Here is a 14,646-nt window from a genome sequence, read left to right as displayed (position 1 = left end):
CATCTGTTGTCTCTCGGCTTCCTACAGCTGGCTTCAGGGCTACCACAAGCCCAGAGGAAGACTGCATCCAAAAGCACTTGGTAGAGATGACTGAGCATTCAGGAGCCCTGCCCACTAGGAATGGGTCTGTCTCTCCACCTCCCACAGATATCAGGGACATCGCGTCATTCAGGCGATTCTCTGAGCACCCGGTTTCCCTCTACTCAGCATTCTCCACCCTGGAAGGACGAGCTCGTAGCCATTGACCTCAGAGGTCAGATGTGGGTTTTCCTATTTGAAAGATTGCAGATCGGTGACTATCAAATAGGATTGGTTTCCATTTGTCCGATAGTCCTTTAGTTGGAGGCATTGACCCATCTGAGACTTTAGGTCAAGGTAGCAAATATTCTAGGAAGACTCAAGTTCCTAACTCCTGGACCTCAGCCCGAGGGCCATCTTTCTCCCTTTATCCCCTGCCCTGGGCATGTTGGGAGAGGCCGCTATTGGGCTCTGCTTCGGGCGCTTGCAGCCTAGGACAACGCCCACAGTAGCCCTTGGGGGTCTGGGCTTCTTCCCCATCATGTTTGCCCAGTTGCCCTAGTGACTGTGTGACCCTCCTCCCCCGCCCTCCTGCGCCGGCCCTGCCATGCCGTGCCTGCCTGCACCCACCATATAAATAGAGGCGAGGAGCAGCTGGGCTCTCTTGGCAGTCACCATGAAGGCGCTGCTCCTGCTCTGCTGCTTCCTGGCCTCCCTGCTGCTCTCAGGACAAGCAGGTACGCCCCCCTGCACAAATGGCTTCCACGGTGCCCCTAGTGCTCCCGAGTTTTTATCCGAGTCGGGGGCTGGGCTGATGGCAGAACTTTGCTTCTAGCTAGCATCACTGCCCTTCTCACGGGGGCCTGGGACAGAGGATGACGTGCTAGAGAGAAGCGGGGGGCCAGGGAGGGCTTCTGAGAAGAAATGAGAGTAAACGGCTCTGTGGTTCAGAGAGAGAGGAGTCTGACTGGAATATGCCGGAGAGAGGACCCTCCAGAGTCCAGCCTAGAGGAATCTCTGAGACGGATAGAAATAATGAGCGCTTGGAGCCGGAGTCTGTCTGAGTTACCATCTTGGTGGGAGATAGGACAGAAGACGTTGTTTTAGCTTCTGACTTAGGTTTGCATGTCCATGGACAGAGAGGGACACTGCAGACGATGCTGGGAATCATTTTATGAACAGCGGGACCGAGTTGGAATTGGGATAGGGACGAACTGAATAGAAAACTGAGGGCTGGTGACTGTGCTGGAAGCCGTTGGACAGCGCGCAGAGGGGTGGTGGTGGAAGAGAGCCTTCCGAGGGGCAGGGTCTCGCATCAGCAAAGGGGCTCGGCTCTGCACACCGCGGCTTTCCTTTAACACCTCAGCACTTTTGTGTGGCAGGGGCGGTGGCTTGGGTTGCAGCACACGGGTTATTTATAGGCTGCGGAGGGGACACCGATCATTTTGCCACCTCTCTTGTTCTTAAGACTCCCGAGGCTGGCTTTCCCTTGGGGATTCTTTGGGGAGGTGCTCTAAGAGTCCCGCTAGGGATCTAGGACACCCTGATTTGTCTACTGTGCTAGCACTTTATCTTTGTGAGCTTTCTGGGTCTATGTCTTAGACCTTCAAGGTTCTGTCTCACGGACTGGGGCGACAGAGCTGCGGTCCTAGCAAGAGCGTAGGTATGCGAGGAACACAAGTCATTCTGTAGGGGTGTGAGAGGTAAGGCTGGGTGCTCTGCGCCATTGAGCCTGCTGTTGGGCCCTGCCCTTGTCTGCCCTTGAGTTAATTTGGTCTCCATGGGGCTGTGGTGGCTGGAGTGTTGAGTATTCCAAGCGGCTGTCAGGTGGCTAAGTATGGAAACAGTCCTGTAACTGGATCCGGAGCCCAAAGCCCCTGCCACCCTCTCCTCTTCCCAGCCCCTCCTCTGCCGGCTCCAGCCCCAGCTGCTACCTTGAAGCCACCACACAGCAAAGTCCCAGGAATTTCTGTCCTTTTAGGGGCATTTTTAAATTTTTCTTTCTTTGTATAAAGGGGACAGGGTTTCTAGACTATTCTGGAAGCTCTGCTCAGAGCTCTTGCTATGGGGAAGAAGAGGCTTTTCTAGGCTGTTTCTTTTTGTAAGGAGGAGTGTGAGCTTGCTCTTGCCTGTCCATTCGTGAACAAATCCCCCTGCGATCTTTGCTAATGGTTGATTCCCCGCCAGAACCTGCCATCCTGGCTAAAGGTCACATCTTTGTATCTGAACTCCTGTCTCCACTCTTCCTTCCGTCATTTATCTCCCATTTTGCTCTGCCCTGAGCTAGAAGAAGCAAATGTCTTCTCAAGCTCTACCCACACTTCCTGGGACACACCCTGTCTTATGTCTCTCACATTGCTTCCGGGTTCCTCTAGACTGAGTGGTTGACTCTGAAGTCCCTATGGCCTCTTCTCATTAGGAGACCCAGCATCCCTGTTTCTCTAGACATTAGTCATTAGTACCTACACCAGAACTTGGGAACAGCCATTAGCTCCTGTCACCAGACACCTCTGGTCCCTTCCCTTGTCCAGCTGCCCCTAGTTCTTTATCACTACCTGAGATCTCTCCACGGTCTAAGGGCCTGGAAGAGAGATAGGCCTCATGAAGAACACCAGAGATGATTTAATGAATGTTTTCATTGACCAGTGAAGGAAAGAAAAACTTGGAGAAGTGAGGGGACCGTCCCAGTCAGGGACAGCAGCACGTGCTCCAGTGCTGGTAGCACTCCTCTGGGAACAGTGTCCCTCCCCTGCCTGCCTTCCCCTGACAGACCCTGTGGGTGAATGCGAAAGGCGGTAGTGGATGAGGCCGCCCAGGACATTTCTGAGGCTGTTGCTTTAGATCCTTTGGCCCTCACCTTGCCATCCCAATGGTTGAGAGTGTGTTGGAGGTGCCCATCTACAGGCCTAGGGTAATGTGTCCATTTCATTCCCTGAGGGCACAGGCTGCCTCCTCTTTACTGTAAGGCTATATATTTAGACTGAAACTTCCTTTCTGTCTCCTCCACAAGGCAGTTCAGCTGCTACTGTCTTCTGTTGGCAGGCTCTAAGAGGAGTGAATTCAGGGTTCCAGGGAGAGCCGGCTTTAGGAGCCTTTCTAGTTCCCAAAGCAATGTCCCCTTGTCTAGCTTGTGAAATCTGGACAAGCGCATAGGGTACGTCTTGTCTCCCCACTTTCCATAGAGAGCCCGTGAGGTGCTGTGCCAAGGCTGTGCTCGTGGGTTCACCCCTCTTCCTAGTGGCATGGGAACCACAGTTTGAGAAACTCTGTTTTCACCCCATACATGTTACAATGAACATCTTATGTTACTGTGGAGGCCAAATAACTAGCTCCTGGCCAGCAGAACCAGAATTCAGGTCTCTTTTCCCCTTGCTCTGTGCTTTTGCCCACTTGTCCCTGGGGAAGGTGAAGCAAAGGCCATTTGTGACCAACTGGCTTTTGATGTCTGCTTGTGAATGTAGGCTGAGAAGGACCCAACTCCTGTGGACACCAATGGAAGCCAAGATGTCTGCTTCTGCTGCTGGCTTGGCCTGGGGGGGCGGGTGAGGCTGAGCACTGTACTTGCTGGCTGGAATGAAGGTGTCGGTTGGGAGAGTGTGCTGTACAGAACACAGGGTCTGTGGCTGTGGGGATGGGCACAAGCTTTACTCTTAGCCCAAGCCCAAGCCTATCGTGTAGTGTTGCTCGAGGACTTGAAGCCATTCATTCACACAGCTTGAAATATTTCATCATTTTATAAAGTCATCCTATATTTATTGTGCCTGATTTTTAAAAAAGTATTTTATTGGAGGAACACAGAAGATATTTTTGGCATGCCTGTGGTCTAGAAGGAAGGAAAAAGACAGCTTCCTCCTTACACGTGGGCTGGGCTGATAAGATACTATCATAATGGAGATTTGAGAAATTGAGAAGCTGAGGTAGGGTTATTGGGTTGAGTGGAGTGAAGAATGTCTTTTTTTATGAAATAATTAATATTTGCACTTATTGATTGGGGAGGGGCATGCGTGTGGCCCAGCATGTACATAGAGGGCAGAGGACAACTTTCGGGAGTCTTGGTGACCTAATTAGTGTCATCAAACTTGGCACCAGGCACGCTCACCTGCCGAGCCACTCGCTGGCTCTGAGGAGTATTTTTAGATTAAGGGAGATGAAGCTGGACCTCGAGGGGAGGATTCGGCTGTGAGAAGGTAGCAGGGGGGAGTGTGTGTGAGGGGAACAGAGCTAGGCAGCCCGACAGGGTGAGCAAACTGTGGACAGCCTTGAGTGCTGGCCGGGGAAGGAAGCTTTCTTCTGTGGACAGGGGGGAGCCATGGAGAGCCTCGAGGAGATGTGGTTACACCGGAGCAAACTAATTAGTCAGCCATGTCAGAGAGTATTCTCCCAGTGAACTGGTGAGAAGGCAGAAGAGGCAACCCTAACAGAGTTAGGATACCCCAACCAGACTTCTCAACCTGGACAGCATCCTCAAAACAGACTTCTCAATCTGGGCAGGCTGCAGGAAGACCTGCAAGAAAGGCCTCCGTGCAAATCACTGGAGGACCTGTCAGAACAAGACATTGCTATGCCCGAGAGAACACGTGGTAAATGTCCGGCTTGGGCTGAGTGTGGTGAAGCATAACTTTAATTTTAACCCTCAGGAGGCAGTGGCAGGTAGATTCCGTGAGTTAGAGACCAACTTGGTCTTTGTAACAAGTTCCAGGCCAGCCAGGAGTGAAATTCCGTTACGCATACACAAAGTTCAGTTTGGGTCATTTTGAGTGCCTTAGACTATGGGACATCTGGATAGAGATTAAAAGTAACTAGGATGAGATCAGGCTGAGCATGCTGGCACATGATCATAATCCTAACAATTTAGGAAAAAAGGATTCTGAGTTCAAGGTCATTCTGGGCCATATAGAGGGTCTCTGTTTTATAAATTAATAAACAAAAACAGAGGGAAGATGAGATTGTAGCCAGGACTAGGTGGAAATCAAGCCTAGAAATGCAGAAGTACAGTTCATTTATACAGAGGTCAGCGAGGCTGGGCAGGAGGGCGCCATTGCAGAGGGAGAAAGAAGAGGCTAAGAACTAATGCTTGAAGGACACTGGAACTGAAGATTAGGAAGAGGAAGAAGATAATAAATAAATGAGTTTCAGAAAGATGGAAAGGAATACCAGGAGAGAGAGTGGCCTGGTGGCCAAGGGAAAGGATTTCTCCTAGAGGAAGGGGCAGTCAAGGGGATTAAATGTCACAGGGACCTGGGGGACGATGAGGTGTTGATTTTGACAACCCAGAGGTCACTGGCAGATTACAAGGGATTTAAGAGTATTTAGTGACCACACAGAGGCAACATATTTAGATGTGGGGAGTTAAAGTTGGGTGGATACAAGCCAGTAACAGAATTTCAGGGCCAGAAGGCATTGCAGACATAGAGAAAATTTAACACTGGGTATACTTTTGAGCCAATAGGGGAGGCTCCTGTGGAAAAGGAAGAGGTTGAGGAGCACAGTGAAGGGCTAGGGTTGTGGCTCAGTTAGCAGAGTGATTGTATCACATTCAGGAGGCCCTGAGTTCAATTCCCTGCACCACATAAAACTGAGGATGGTGACATGCTCTGGCAATCCCAGCACTTGGCTGGTGAGGAGAGGAGGACCAGTAGTTCAGGGTCATTCTGGGCTACAGAGTGAGTCAGAGACAGGCTGGACTACATGAGAACCTGACCTTTTTTTTTTTTTTAAGATTTATTTATTTATTATACGTGAGTACAGTGTAGCTGTCTTCAGACATCAGAAGAGGGCACCAGATCCCATGACAGATGGTTGTGAGCCACTATGTGGGTGCTGGGACATGAACTTAGGACCTCTGGAAGAGCAGTCAGTGCTCTTACCGGCTGAACCTTCTCTCCAGCCCTGAGACCCTGACTTTTTACAAAAGAAGAAAGGACAAGAATGAGATGGCAAATGGGATATCTAAGATGTCAGAATTCTCAAGTAGGGCACAAAAGGCCTGAGCAAACTGAGCTTCAGTAAGAAGCAGTGAAGAGACCTTGGACAGATACCATGTTAGAGTCAGTCTCAGTAGCCCATGCTACCAAGGAGCTGACCTAGGAGGTATGCTTGTAGGATCTGTTGGGGATTTCTCTAGGACAGTGGTTCTCAGCCTTCCTAATTCTGTGACCCTTTAATGCATGTGGTGAAACCCCACCATAAAATTGCTTTTGCTGCTACTTTATAACTGTAATTTTGCTTCTGTTATGAATCAACCACAATATCAATATTTTTGAAGAGGTCGTGGCTCACAGGCTATGGAGAGCCATAGAATGGAGAGAGCCCGACAAACCTTCCAAGAGCTCTGTGTCGTTAGGGAGACTTGTTGCTCTGAGCTTGAGTTGAAGCCAAGTCAGCGTTGACTGTTGAGGAAGAATTGTGATGGCCTGGAAGAGGGGGCTGAAGGTGAAACAGTAAACCAGCATTTTTATTAGAGTGAATGTCGGGGGTTGGGAGAGGCCCTGCCACCTTCAGTCAGTGACTGAACTTGCCCTGACTCCATCACCCAGGATGTGTATGTACTTAACAAATGCCTGTTGAGTCTACTGTGGATGAAGCACTGTGTGCTGGTCCCTTCCGGATTCAAGTTTTTAAGTGGAAACTGGCAGGGGAAGCCCATGACCGGGGCCACCTGGATGATGATCTTGCTAGTGATGAAAGAGGAAGACAGGCATCTAGGCCTGGGTCTCCCCTGTAAGTAAAACCTCAGACCCCTCGAAGAGCAGTCAGTGCTCTTAACCACTGAGCCACCTCTCCAGCCCATGGAATGGGATTACATCACCATCTCCCTGCCAGCATCATGTCTGTTCTTCATCCACTACCTATCATAGTGAGCTATCCTCAGGTCAGTGGAAGCTTGAACTGTTGTTTTCATGGGCCTTCTCTACCTGGTGCTGAGTAAGAAGTGGAGACACAGGGAGCCCAGCTGTAGGGCTGCCAAGCTGGGTCTGTTTAGTGTTCCCCAGGTCTCAGTCTCCTGGGTGCAGCCCAGCCCTGTATGCTCAGCAAGAGAATTATGATAAACGATAAACGTAAGTCAGGAACAAGCAGTACTGTCAGACTCAGCTGAGTTGTTGGAGACTGGTCTCTTTCTGCCTACTGTGGCCTGACTGCTCTGCTGTTGTGTTTCTGTAGGACGGAGGAGTCTCCCCCATCCCTCGCTGCCCCTGAGACAGGGTTGCTCTGTGTAGCCCTGGCTGTTATGAACTTGCTCTGTAGACCAAGTTGGCTTCAGGCTCAGAGATCCTCCTGCCTCTGCCCCCTGAGTGCTGGGACTAAAGGTATGCACCACTATGTCAGCACGGAGTCTTAACCCACCTGATTTCAGCCATCTTCTCCACTCTTGAAGGTGGTTTCACTTACAATCAAGGTTCTGGGTCCCTTCGGCCTAGGTGGACATGCCTGTCACTTGTCAATGGATGTATTCACCTTCCCTCCAGAGCAGCCATTCCCGAGCTGCTCAACTGCAAGACAGAAAACTTGTGAGGAGGATCAGAATTCTTGTGTCAGAATTAAACCAGAAATGCAAGTAACGATGTATTAAATTGTATTAATAACAATTAATTAGTTAATAGGTATAATTTAATCAGAATTAAAGGGCCAAGAGATCAACTGTTCACATCTCTAAGGCCACAGCCTTATAGTGGGTCCTTCAGTCCAGTTCAGCAGTTCCTCCTCAGCTAGCATGGAGGGGAGCTACTTGCAGCTACCCTGGGGTGAGTATGCCTAAGGACAGATTCTGAAGCAGTGGAGAGGACACTGATGCCCGTGGGAGCCACCCAGGAAGTTCCTGAGATGGCGCAGTGTGGGGTATAGGAAAGCCGGGTGGCTATGAATGAAGCCAGAGGGCTTCTATGGGACCCTGGGAGGATTCCCGGATCTCTGTGAGAGCGAAGGGCTTCTCTCCATCCACTCCTTCCCAGAGTTCTTCCTTGCACAGCCTCCTTGAGAGTTCTTACTTCCTCCCTCAGTGTGGCGTGTGCTAGGTACCATGTGAGTGTGGGCATGTGCCAGCCTTTGAGAATAAAGGGCTCATCAGAGACCTGTAGAATATGGAGGTCTTCCTTAGGGAACTCCTTTTAGCTAAGGAAAGTGAGATGGATTCTAGTCAGGATGTAATCAGAAGGAAGTGTGAAAACTGACTGAATTCTCTGGGAAGTTGAGTGAGTCCAAGGAGTGGGGGTGTTTTACCCCCCAAGAAGAGAGAGCTGAGGCAGATGTGGGGTCTCTAGTTCTCATAGACCCTTCTTGGGACCTTCAAGGTTCTGGCAGAGCCACATGGTACAGGCAGGAATGGACTGACTGTGTCTCTGCCCCAGAGAGCTGACCTTCTATTTGGAGAGATGACTTGCACTGTAAAAAAATGTTACTAACACCCCCTGCAGCCTACACTCTGGTCGCGGTACAGAGGAGAGTTAGGAAGGTCGGCTCCGCAGAGGGAGTCAGACACACTTGTAGGAGGAGAGAATCATCAAATCATCTGCTTTTGAAGGGCAAGAGACTGCACTTTTATTATTTCTCTTAAAGACATATGAATAAGTAGTTATTTTTTTTTAATTTCATGGCTTTGCTTTCATTCCTGATGATCAACCATGGTCCAAAAAGATTTAAAGGGAAATCTCAGAAATAAGCAATTCATAAATTTTAAATAACTTTTTTTTTTGAAATGGAGACTCACTATTTGGTTTTGTCCTGGTTGGCTTAGAACTCACTCTGTACAGCAGGCTGGTCTAGCGCTCTTAGAGACCACCTGCTTCTGTCTCCCAAGAGTAAGGCTGGAAAGCACTGCCCGCCCATCTTCCAATCGTTTTAGTTAGTTATAGTTTTACTGTCACTCTTTTCCTACCTTCCCCACACCTTTACCGTACTGGGGGTTGAACCTAAGGTCGCATCCAGCCTGGGCATGTACTCTGGCACCGAGCTAGATCCGCAGCTCACTGTGCCTAATTTAAAATGTTCTCACATTTACTTATTTATTCTGTGTGTATTGCACACAGGTATATACATGCCTTGGTGCACGTGTAGAAGTCGGAGTCAGGGCCCTTCTTCCATGTTGAGTTCTGGGAGTCGAACCTGGGCTATCCAGGCTTGGCCACAGCCGTTCCTACTGCGCCCTCTGGTTGCCATCCACCTTCCTCTTCTTGAGGCAGGGTCTCAGCTCAGCCTGGGAAAACTATGTAGCCCAGGATGCTCTTGAACTCATCATCTTCCTGCCTCTGCCTTCCAAGTGCTTGGATTGTGTGTGAGAAGTACCACACTCGGTTTGGTGTGCTACTGAGGCTGATACCCTGGGCTTTCGCTCATGCTAGCAAGCACTTTATCAACTGAACTACGTGTCCAAGGCATTGCTGTGCTTAATTTGTAAATTAAAACTGTATGGAGCCAGCGAGATGGTTCAGCAAGGACAGACATTTGCCGCTCTCATGTGCTGGAAGGAGAGAACTGACTCCAGTAAACTGCCTTCCGATGTCTGCGTGTGTGCCACGGCGTGCACTTCCTCCTCACCAACACACCCTCTATGGAATTCTGCACTGCATGGTTTCAGGCCTCCACACGGGACCTGAAATATATCCACTGTAAGACCAGGGGCCTGTTGCACTGTATTAGGAATACTGAGCCCGGGGCTTGGCTCACTGCAGATACTTAATAATGTCTAATGAATGAGCAGATGATTTGTGTGAGCAGAGTGATCTACAGGCACGGGGAAGCTCAGAGGTTTGCACTGGCAGGAACAGGATGACAGCCATACTGGCTAGAATGGGAAGCTCATGTTCAGGGGAGACAAGGCCACCCTGGTGGATGGGAGCCAGTTGGGAAGAGCCTTGAAGGCCAAGCTAAGAGGCTGTCTCCATAGCCTGCTCTCCTTCTGATTAGACCCACCCCCTTCTCCTCCCTCTCAGATATTTTTGGATCTTTCTCGAGCAGGGACAGCACTATGAGTTCAAACAGGTGCAGGCAAAGCCTGGCCTGGAGTGTGGCACTTACAGGAAGTGGGTTGTGCTGGGAGCTCAGCCCAGAACCCAGCCAGGGGAGAGCCCTGGGCCTTGGGAGTCCCCTCCTTCCTTCCCTCCTCCAGCAGGCCACTGCCAAGCTGCAGCCCCTGGTCCTCCTCCAAGTAGCCATTGGGTTAGAACCTAGCTGCCCAGTTGTCTCCAATAGAGTTTTCCCTAGATGGCAATAGGTGAAAGTTTGACTGACAAAGTCAGACCCTTGGCTTCTCTTTCTCTTTCCTTTCTGTTAACAGTGTCTCTATGTAGCTGGCCTTGAACTCATAGCCCTCCTTCCTTAACCCCCAAGTGCTGGGAATATAGACGTGCACTACCTTGCTCATTCTTTACCTTTTAAGTGTGGATAGTAATTAAGTGAGATATTGAGCTTGGAGGCTATGTGATTAATATAAGGATAAGGGAGCTGGGTGGGCGGGGGGGGGGGGCTTCATTGTAAAGTGCTTGTCTAACACATGTGAAGGCCTGGGCTTCATCCCCAGCACCACATGACTGGTCATGGTGGTGTGTGCCTGTAATCCTGCCACGTGGGAGGTAGACACTGCAGATCAGAAGTTCAAGGTCATCCCAATATCCTGGGATATGTAGTGAGTGTGAGACCAGATTGGGTCTCTCAAAAAGATGTCTATCAGATGCTTAAAATATTCTTTGAGCCAGGCATGGGAGTGCACACCTTTAGTCCTAGCACTCATGAGGCAGAGGCAGGATGATCTCTGTGGGTTCAAGGCCAGCATGCTCTACATAGTGAGTTCCAGGACAGTCAGTGCTACATAGCAAGACCCTTTTGAAAAATAAGTTCTTTGATATTGCATGATTTTTTTTGTGTGTGTGTTAAAGGGCTGTGACAGTGGTGGCATGTTCTCCCTGTTGAGCATATGTGCTATCACTTGACATGTGCTGCCAGTTTCCTCAAATATCATGGGACAAGAACAACCAAAGGACTCTATCAGCATTTCACTCCCACTAGGGCTGTTAATATCTTCGGGATTCTCTGTCCTCAAAGAGCTTACAAACCAGGAGAGGGGTTAGTCCGTACTCATGAGGTGAACAGAGCACCATATAAGGTAGATGGAATCAGGGGCTAAAAATAAGTAGCCAGAGAGAGAGGGGGGAGCAGTGAAGGGGGGAGCATTTGTCAGACAGGCTCTGTGGCTGGGAGGGGGTGCTCAAACTAGGCGTCAGAGCATGCAATGCCAGACTGTAGGGGCGGGACTGGGGCTTGGGACTAGTGAAATCACATCTGGCCTAGTGTGGGGGAATGTCTGGCAGACGCCAGTCTTAGGTGTTGGTTCCTATATCATTTTCCTGTGGTTGCCATAAAGCGGCACCCCAAATCTGATGGCTCAAAACATTAAAAAATGGCTGGGTGTAATGGTGCACACCTTTAAACTTAGCACTTGGGAGAGAGAAACAGGTGTGTGTGTGTGTGTGTGTCCAAGGCCAGCCTAGTCCACAGAGTTTGACCCAATCTCAAACAAAACAAAGCAAAACAAAACAAATTCTATGAAAGTATTCTTACTCAGAGTTTAGAAGTCTAAAATCAAGGCACTGGTAGGGCTACACTTATGAAGATTCTTGGGTAGGAAGCTTTGTGCTGCCCCCAACTTCTTGTAATTGCCAGACATCCCCAGTTTTCCTGGCTTCCAGCCTTACTACTTAAATCTCACCTCTGCCTTCCCATGGCCTTCTCCACAGTCTGGGCTTCTATATTTTTTCCCTTACCATATAAGGATTATTAAAAATATTGGGTTTAGGACTCACCCTAATTTACATGACCTCATCTTAACAAATTACATCTTCAAAAAATATTTCCAAATAGGATCACATTCTCAGGTCATGGCAGACACAGATGTTAAAAGGACACCCTTCAACCTACTATAATGTCTTAACTGTGAACCCCAAGATGTCTAGTAGCTGTGATCTCCAAATGTTTAGCGCTCATGTCTCTTGGGCAATAGTCTTCTGCTGGGCGGAGGGCACCTCTTGTCTTGACCCTGCTGCTCCAGTAGTTCCCACAATGACCCGATGGCTAATTTGGAGCTCTGCTGACATACCCAGAGGGAACATGCTAAATGAATATATAGACAGCTGGTTGAGCAGAGAATTCCAGGAGCAGGTGCCCATCTTACCAGGGTGCTGTGGGGAGGGTGACTGCCCGGATGTGCTTCAGCCAAGCTGCAAGTTAAGGTGGAAGGCCCTGGGGAAGGAGAACTAGCTTCTGGATAGCTAGTGGGAAAGAGAGTGAGCCCGGGCCCAGAGGTGGAGATATGTGCACAGCTTGCCTTCTGTGTGAGACCCTGTAGCAGCCCCCTTGATCGCAGCCCTTGTGTGCTGTCGGAGCCAAGCAAGGGGTATGTGCGATGTGGACATCCTCATGATCCTTTGCAGAAGCTACTTCAAATAAACTTCTGGATGACCACCCCGTGAGGTCCCCGTGCTCACAGGCCTCCTACCAGGTAGCAGAGGTTCCCTATAGAAGAATAGAATAGTTGGGTCTCCTCACAGAGGGAAGCAGGGATGCCCAAGTCTAGGGCATCTGGGCAGTTGGAGAAGCGAGGCATTGTGGTACATCCTGGTTCTAGAGGAAACGGGGTAAGGGGATTACGTTCAATCTTGGTCCAGTCTAGGCCTTCAGATCTTTTCATAAACATTCATCAGTGAGTACTGAGGGGATTGTTCAACAGTTAAGAGCACTCGCTGCTCTTTCCAGGGACCTTAATTTGGGTCCCAGTACCCACAGGGTTTGTAACTGCCCATAATTCCGGCTCCAGGTTATCCAATGCCCATTTTTGGCCTAATCATGTACACATCATAGCCCATGTACACATGGACACATATACATAAATAAATATAAATATATTTTTAAAAATTTGGTCTTTTCAACACAGGGTTTCTCTGTATAGCACTGGCTGTCCTGGAACTCTCTTTGTAAGCTGAGCTGACCTTGAACTCACAAAGATCTGCCTGCCTCTGCTTCCCAAGTGCTGGGATTAAAGGCATACTCTACCAAACTCAGCAATAAGTCTTTTTTATTTTTGAAGAACAACAGCAAATGCTCACCAGTGGCCACAAAGGCCCAGCAAACCTACCAAACACTCTCCCACACTGAGCCAGATGTGATTTCATTAGTCCAAGCCCCGTCCCTACCCTTACAGTCCTGGGCATCTCATGCTCTGAAACCTAGCTCACACTTTGTCTAGCTCTCTCCTACCCTTTTAACCACATCACGGCTCCTCACACACTTGGCTTGTCTCCTGCAGTGTCTGACCCCAAATAACCTCACGTCTCATGAGCAACTACTCAGAGCCTGTGTTGTCCACAGTCCCTTCTCAGGCATGGAAACTGATGCTGGGTGGTTAGCTGTGGCCTCCTGTCTACTCATCTTCCCATATAATCAAATTTTAATGTCTTCAAGGGGAGAAGATTTTGTTCAGCAATTCAGATCAATAGTTATTACATGGTAAGCTAGGAAAGCAACTCTCCTAGGGCCCTTTAATCACATGAGGACTAGGCCTGTGAAGATTAAGTACTGGCATTTGGGCACAGCTCAGTGGCACTTCTCTTGTCTTCTGGAATTATTTGATACTGAGATGAAGAGAGGGCTTTCATTTTGTCACCATCTCTCCCATTTTCCATCCATTAATTTTGTATCCAACCACACAAAAAGCTATTCTAGGTGCCAAGGAACAAATTCCAAACAACAGAAAACTATATAAATTATGCAGTGTATTAGTGCTGTTATAATATATTTATTAACTTTGTTGATTCTTAGTATGGCCTGGCACCTATCACTGATCAAGTCATGGTCTTATCAATTTATTTAGTTGTACAGTTGCCAGACAATTACCCCCAAACTGTTTTTCTACACTAGACTGGCTGTTTCCCAGCTGTGTTCCCAAGCTCCTTGCTGTTTGAGTCTCGCCTGGGATTACTGCTGCTGGCATCATGATGTCTTTCTCTCCCTTGGCCATGTGCTCCTGGTCTAATCTCCTTGCTCTCCATCTTCTTTCTCCTTCTCTTTCTCTCCTCCTGGTCTCTAACTGCGACCCCCAGCCCAGTAACCAAAGCCCTGCCTACTTCTATTCTCCTCAGTAATCGGCTGTCAGCCATTTTTAACAGTCAGAGAAGATTGGCAAGCAAAGTTTACACAACTTATTTTGGTATATGTGAGAATGTACTCGTCAGGACTGCAACCAAATCTTGGGGGCCAGTTTTTAGCATCTGAATATGAAGTAGTGCCAGACCAACCCCCAACATATTAGAAAATAGTGAAAGAAAATAAAACTAGGGAGAAAAGAAGACAGAGGCTAAGTGGGAGACGGTCTTCATTGAGGTGGCTGGAGTAAGCCTTACAGAGACACGATGTCATGACAATATCGCCCACGAAGAACATGCTCTGAAGAGGGCGCAGGAGGGACACTGAGGTAGTCCAAGAAGAACAGGAGCTCCCAATCATCTGGACAGAGTGGACCAGATGGCATCAGAGGAGAGGTGAAGTCACAGGGGAAGCAGGGCAGAGGTGTGGGCCTCTAGGTCACTCACTAAAGGGCGTGGGCTTTTCCTTTGCATAAGATAGGAAGAGGTGGGGTGGACTTCT

The 14,646-nt window shown here is 49.0% G+C and overlaps 1 protein-coding gene across 1 annotated transcript in view; it reads left to right on the top strand.

Annotated features, from left to right (window-relative positions):
• The first annotated feature begins 694 nt into the window (after positions 1-694).
• The window catches only part of Srl (sarcalumenin), a 39,712-nt gene continuing 25,760 nt past the window's right edge, over positions 695-14,646 (top strand). Inside the window, exon 1 of the mRNA XM_052196002.1 lies at positions 695-755. Coding sequence (XP_052051962.1) covers positions 695-755 — 61 coding nt within the window. The remainder of the gene's footprint in view (positions 756-14,646) is intronic.

The sequence above is a fragment of the Apodemus sylvaticus genome, chromosome 10, assembly GCF_947179515.1.
Source record: "Apodemus sylvaticus chromosome 10, mApoSyl1.1, whole genome shotgun sequence".
NCBI classification, from domain to species: domain Eukaryota; kingdom Metazoa; phylum Chordata; class Mammalia; order Rodentia; family Muridae; genus Apodemus; species Apodemus sylvaticus.
This window is presented reverse-complemented; position numbering and strand designations above follow the sequence as displayed.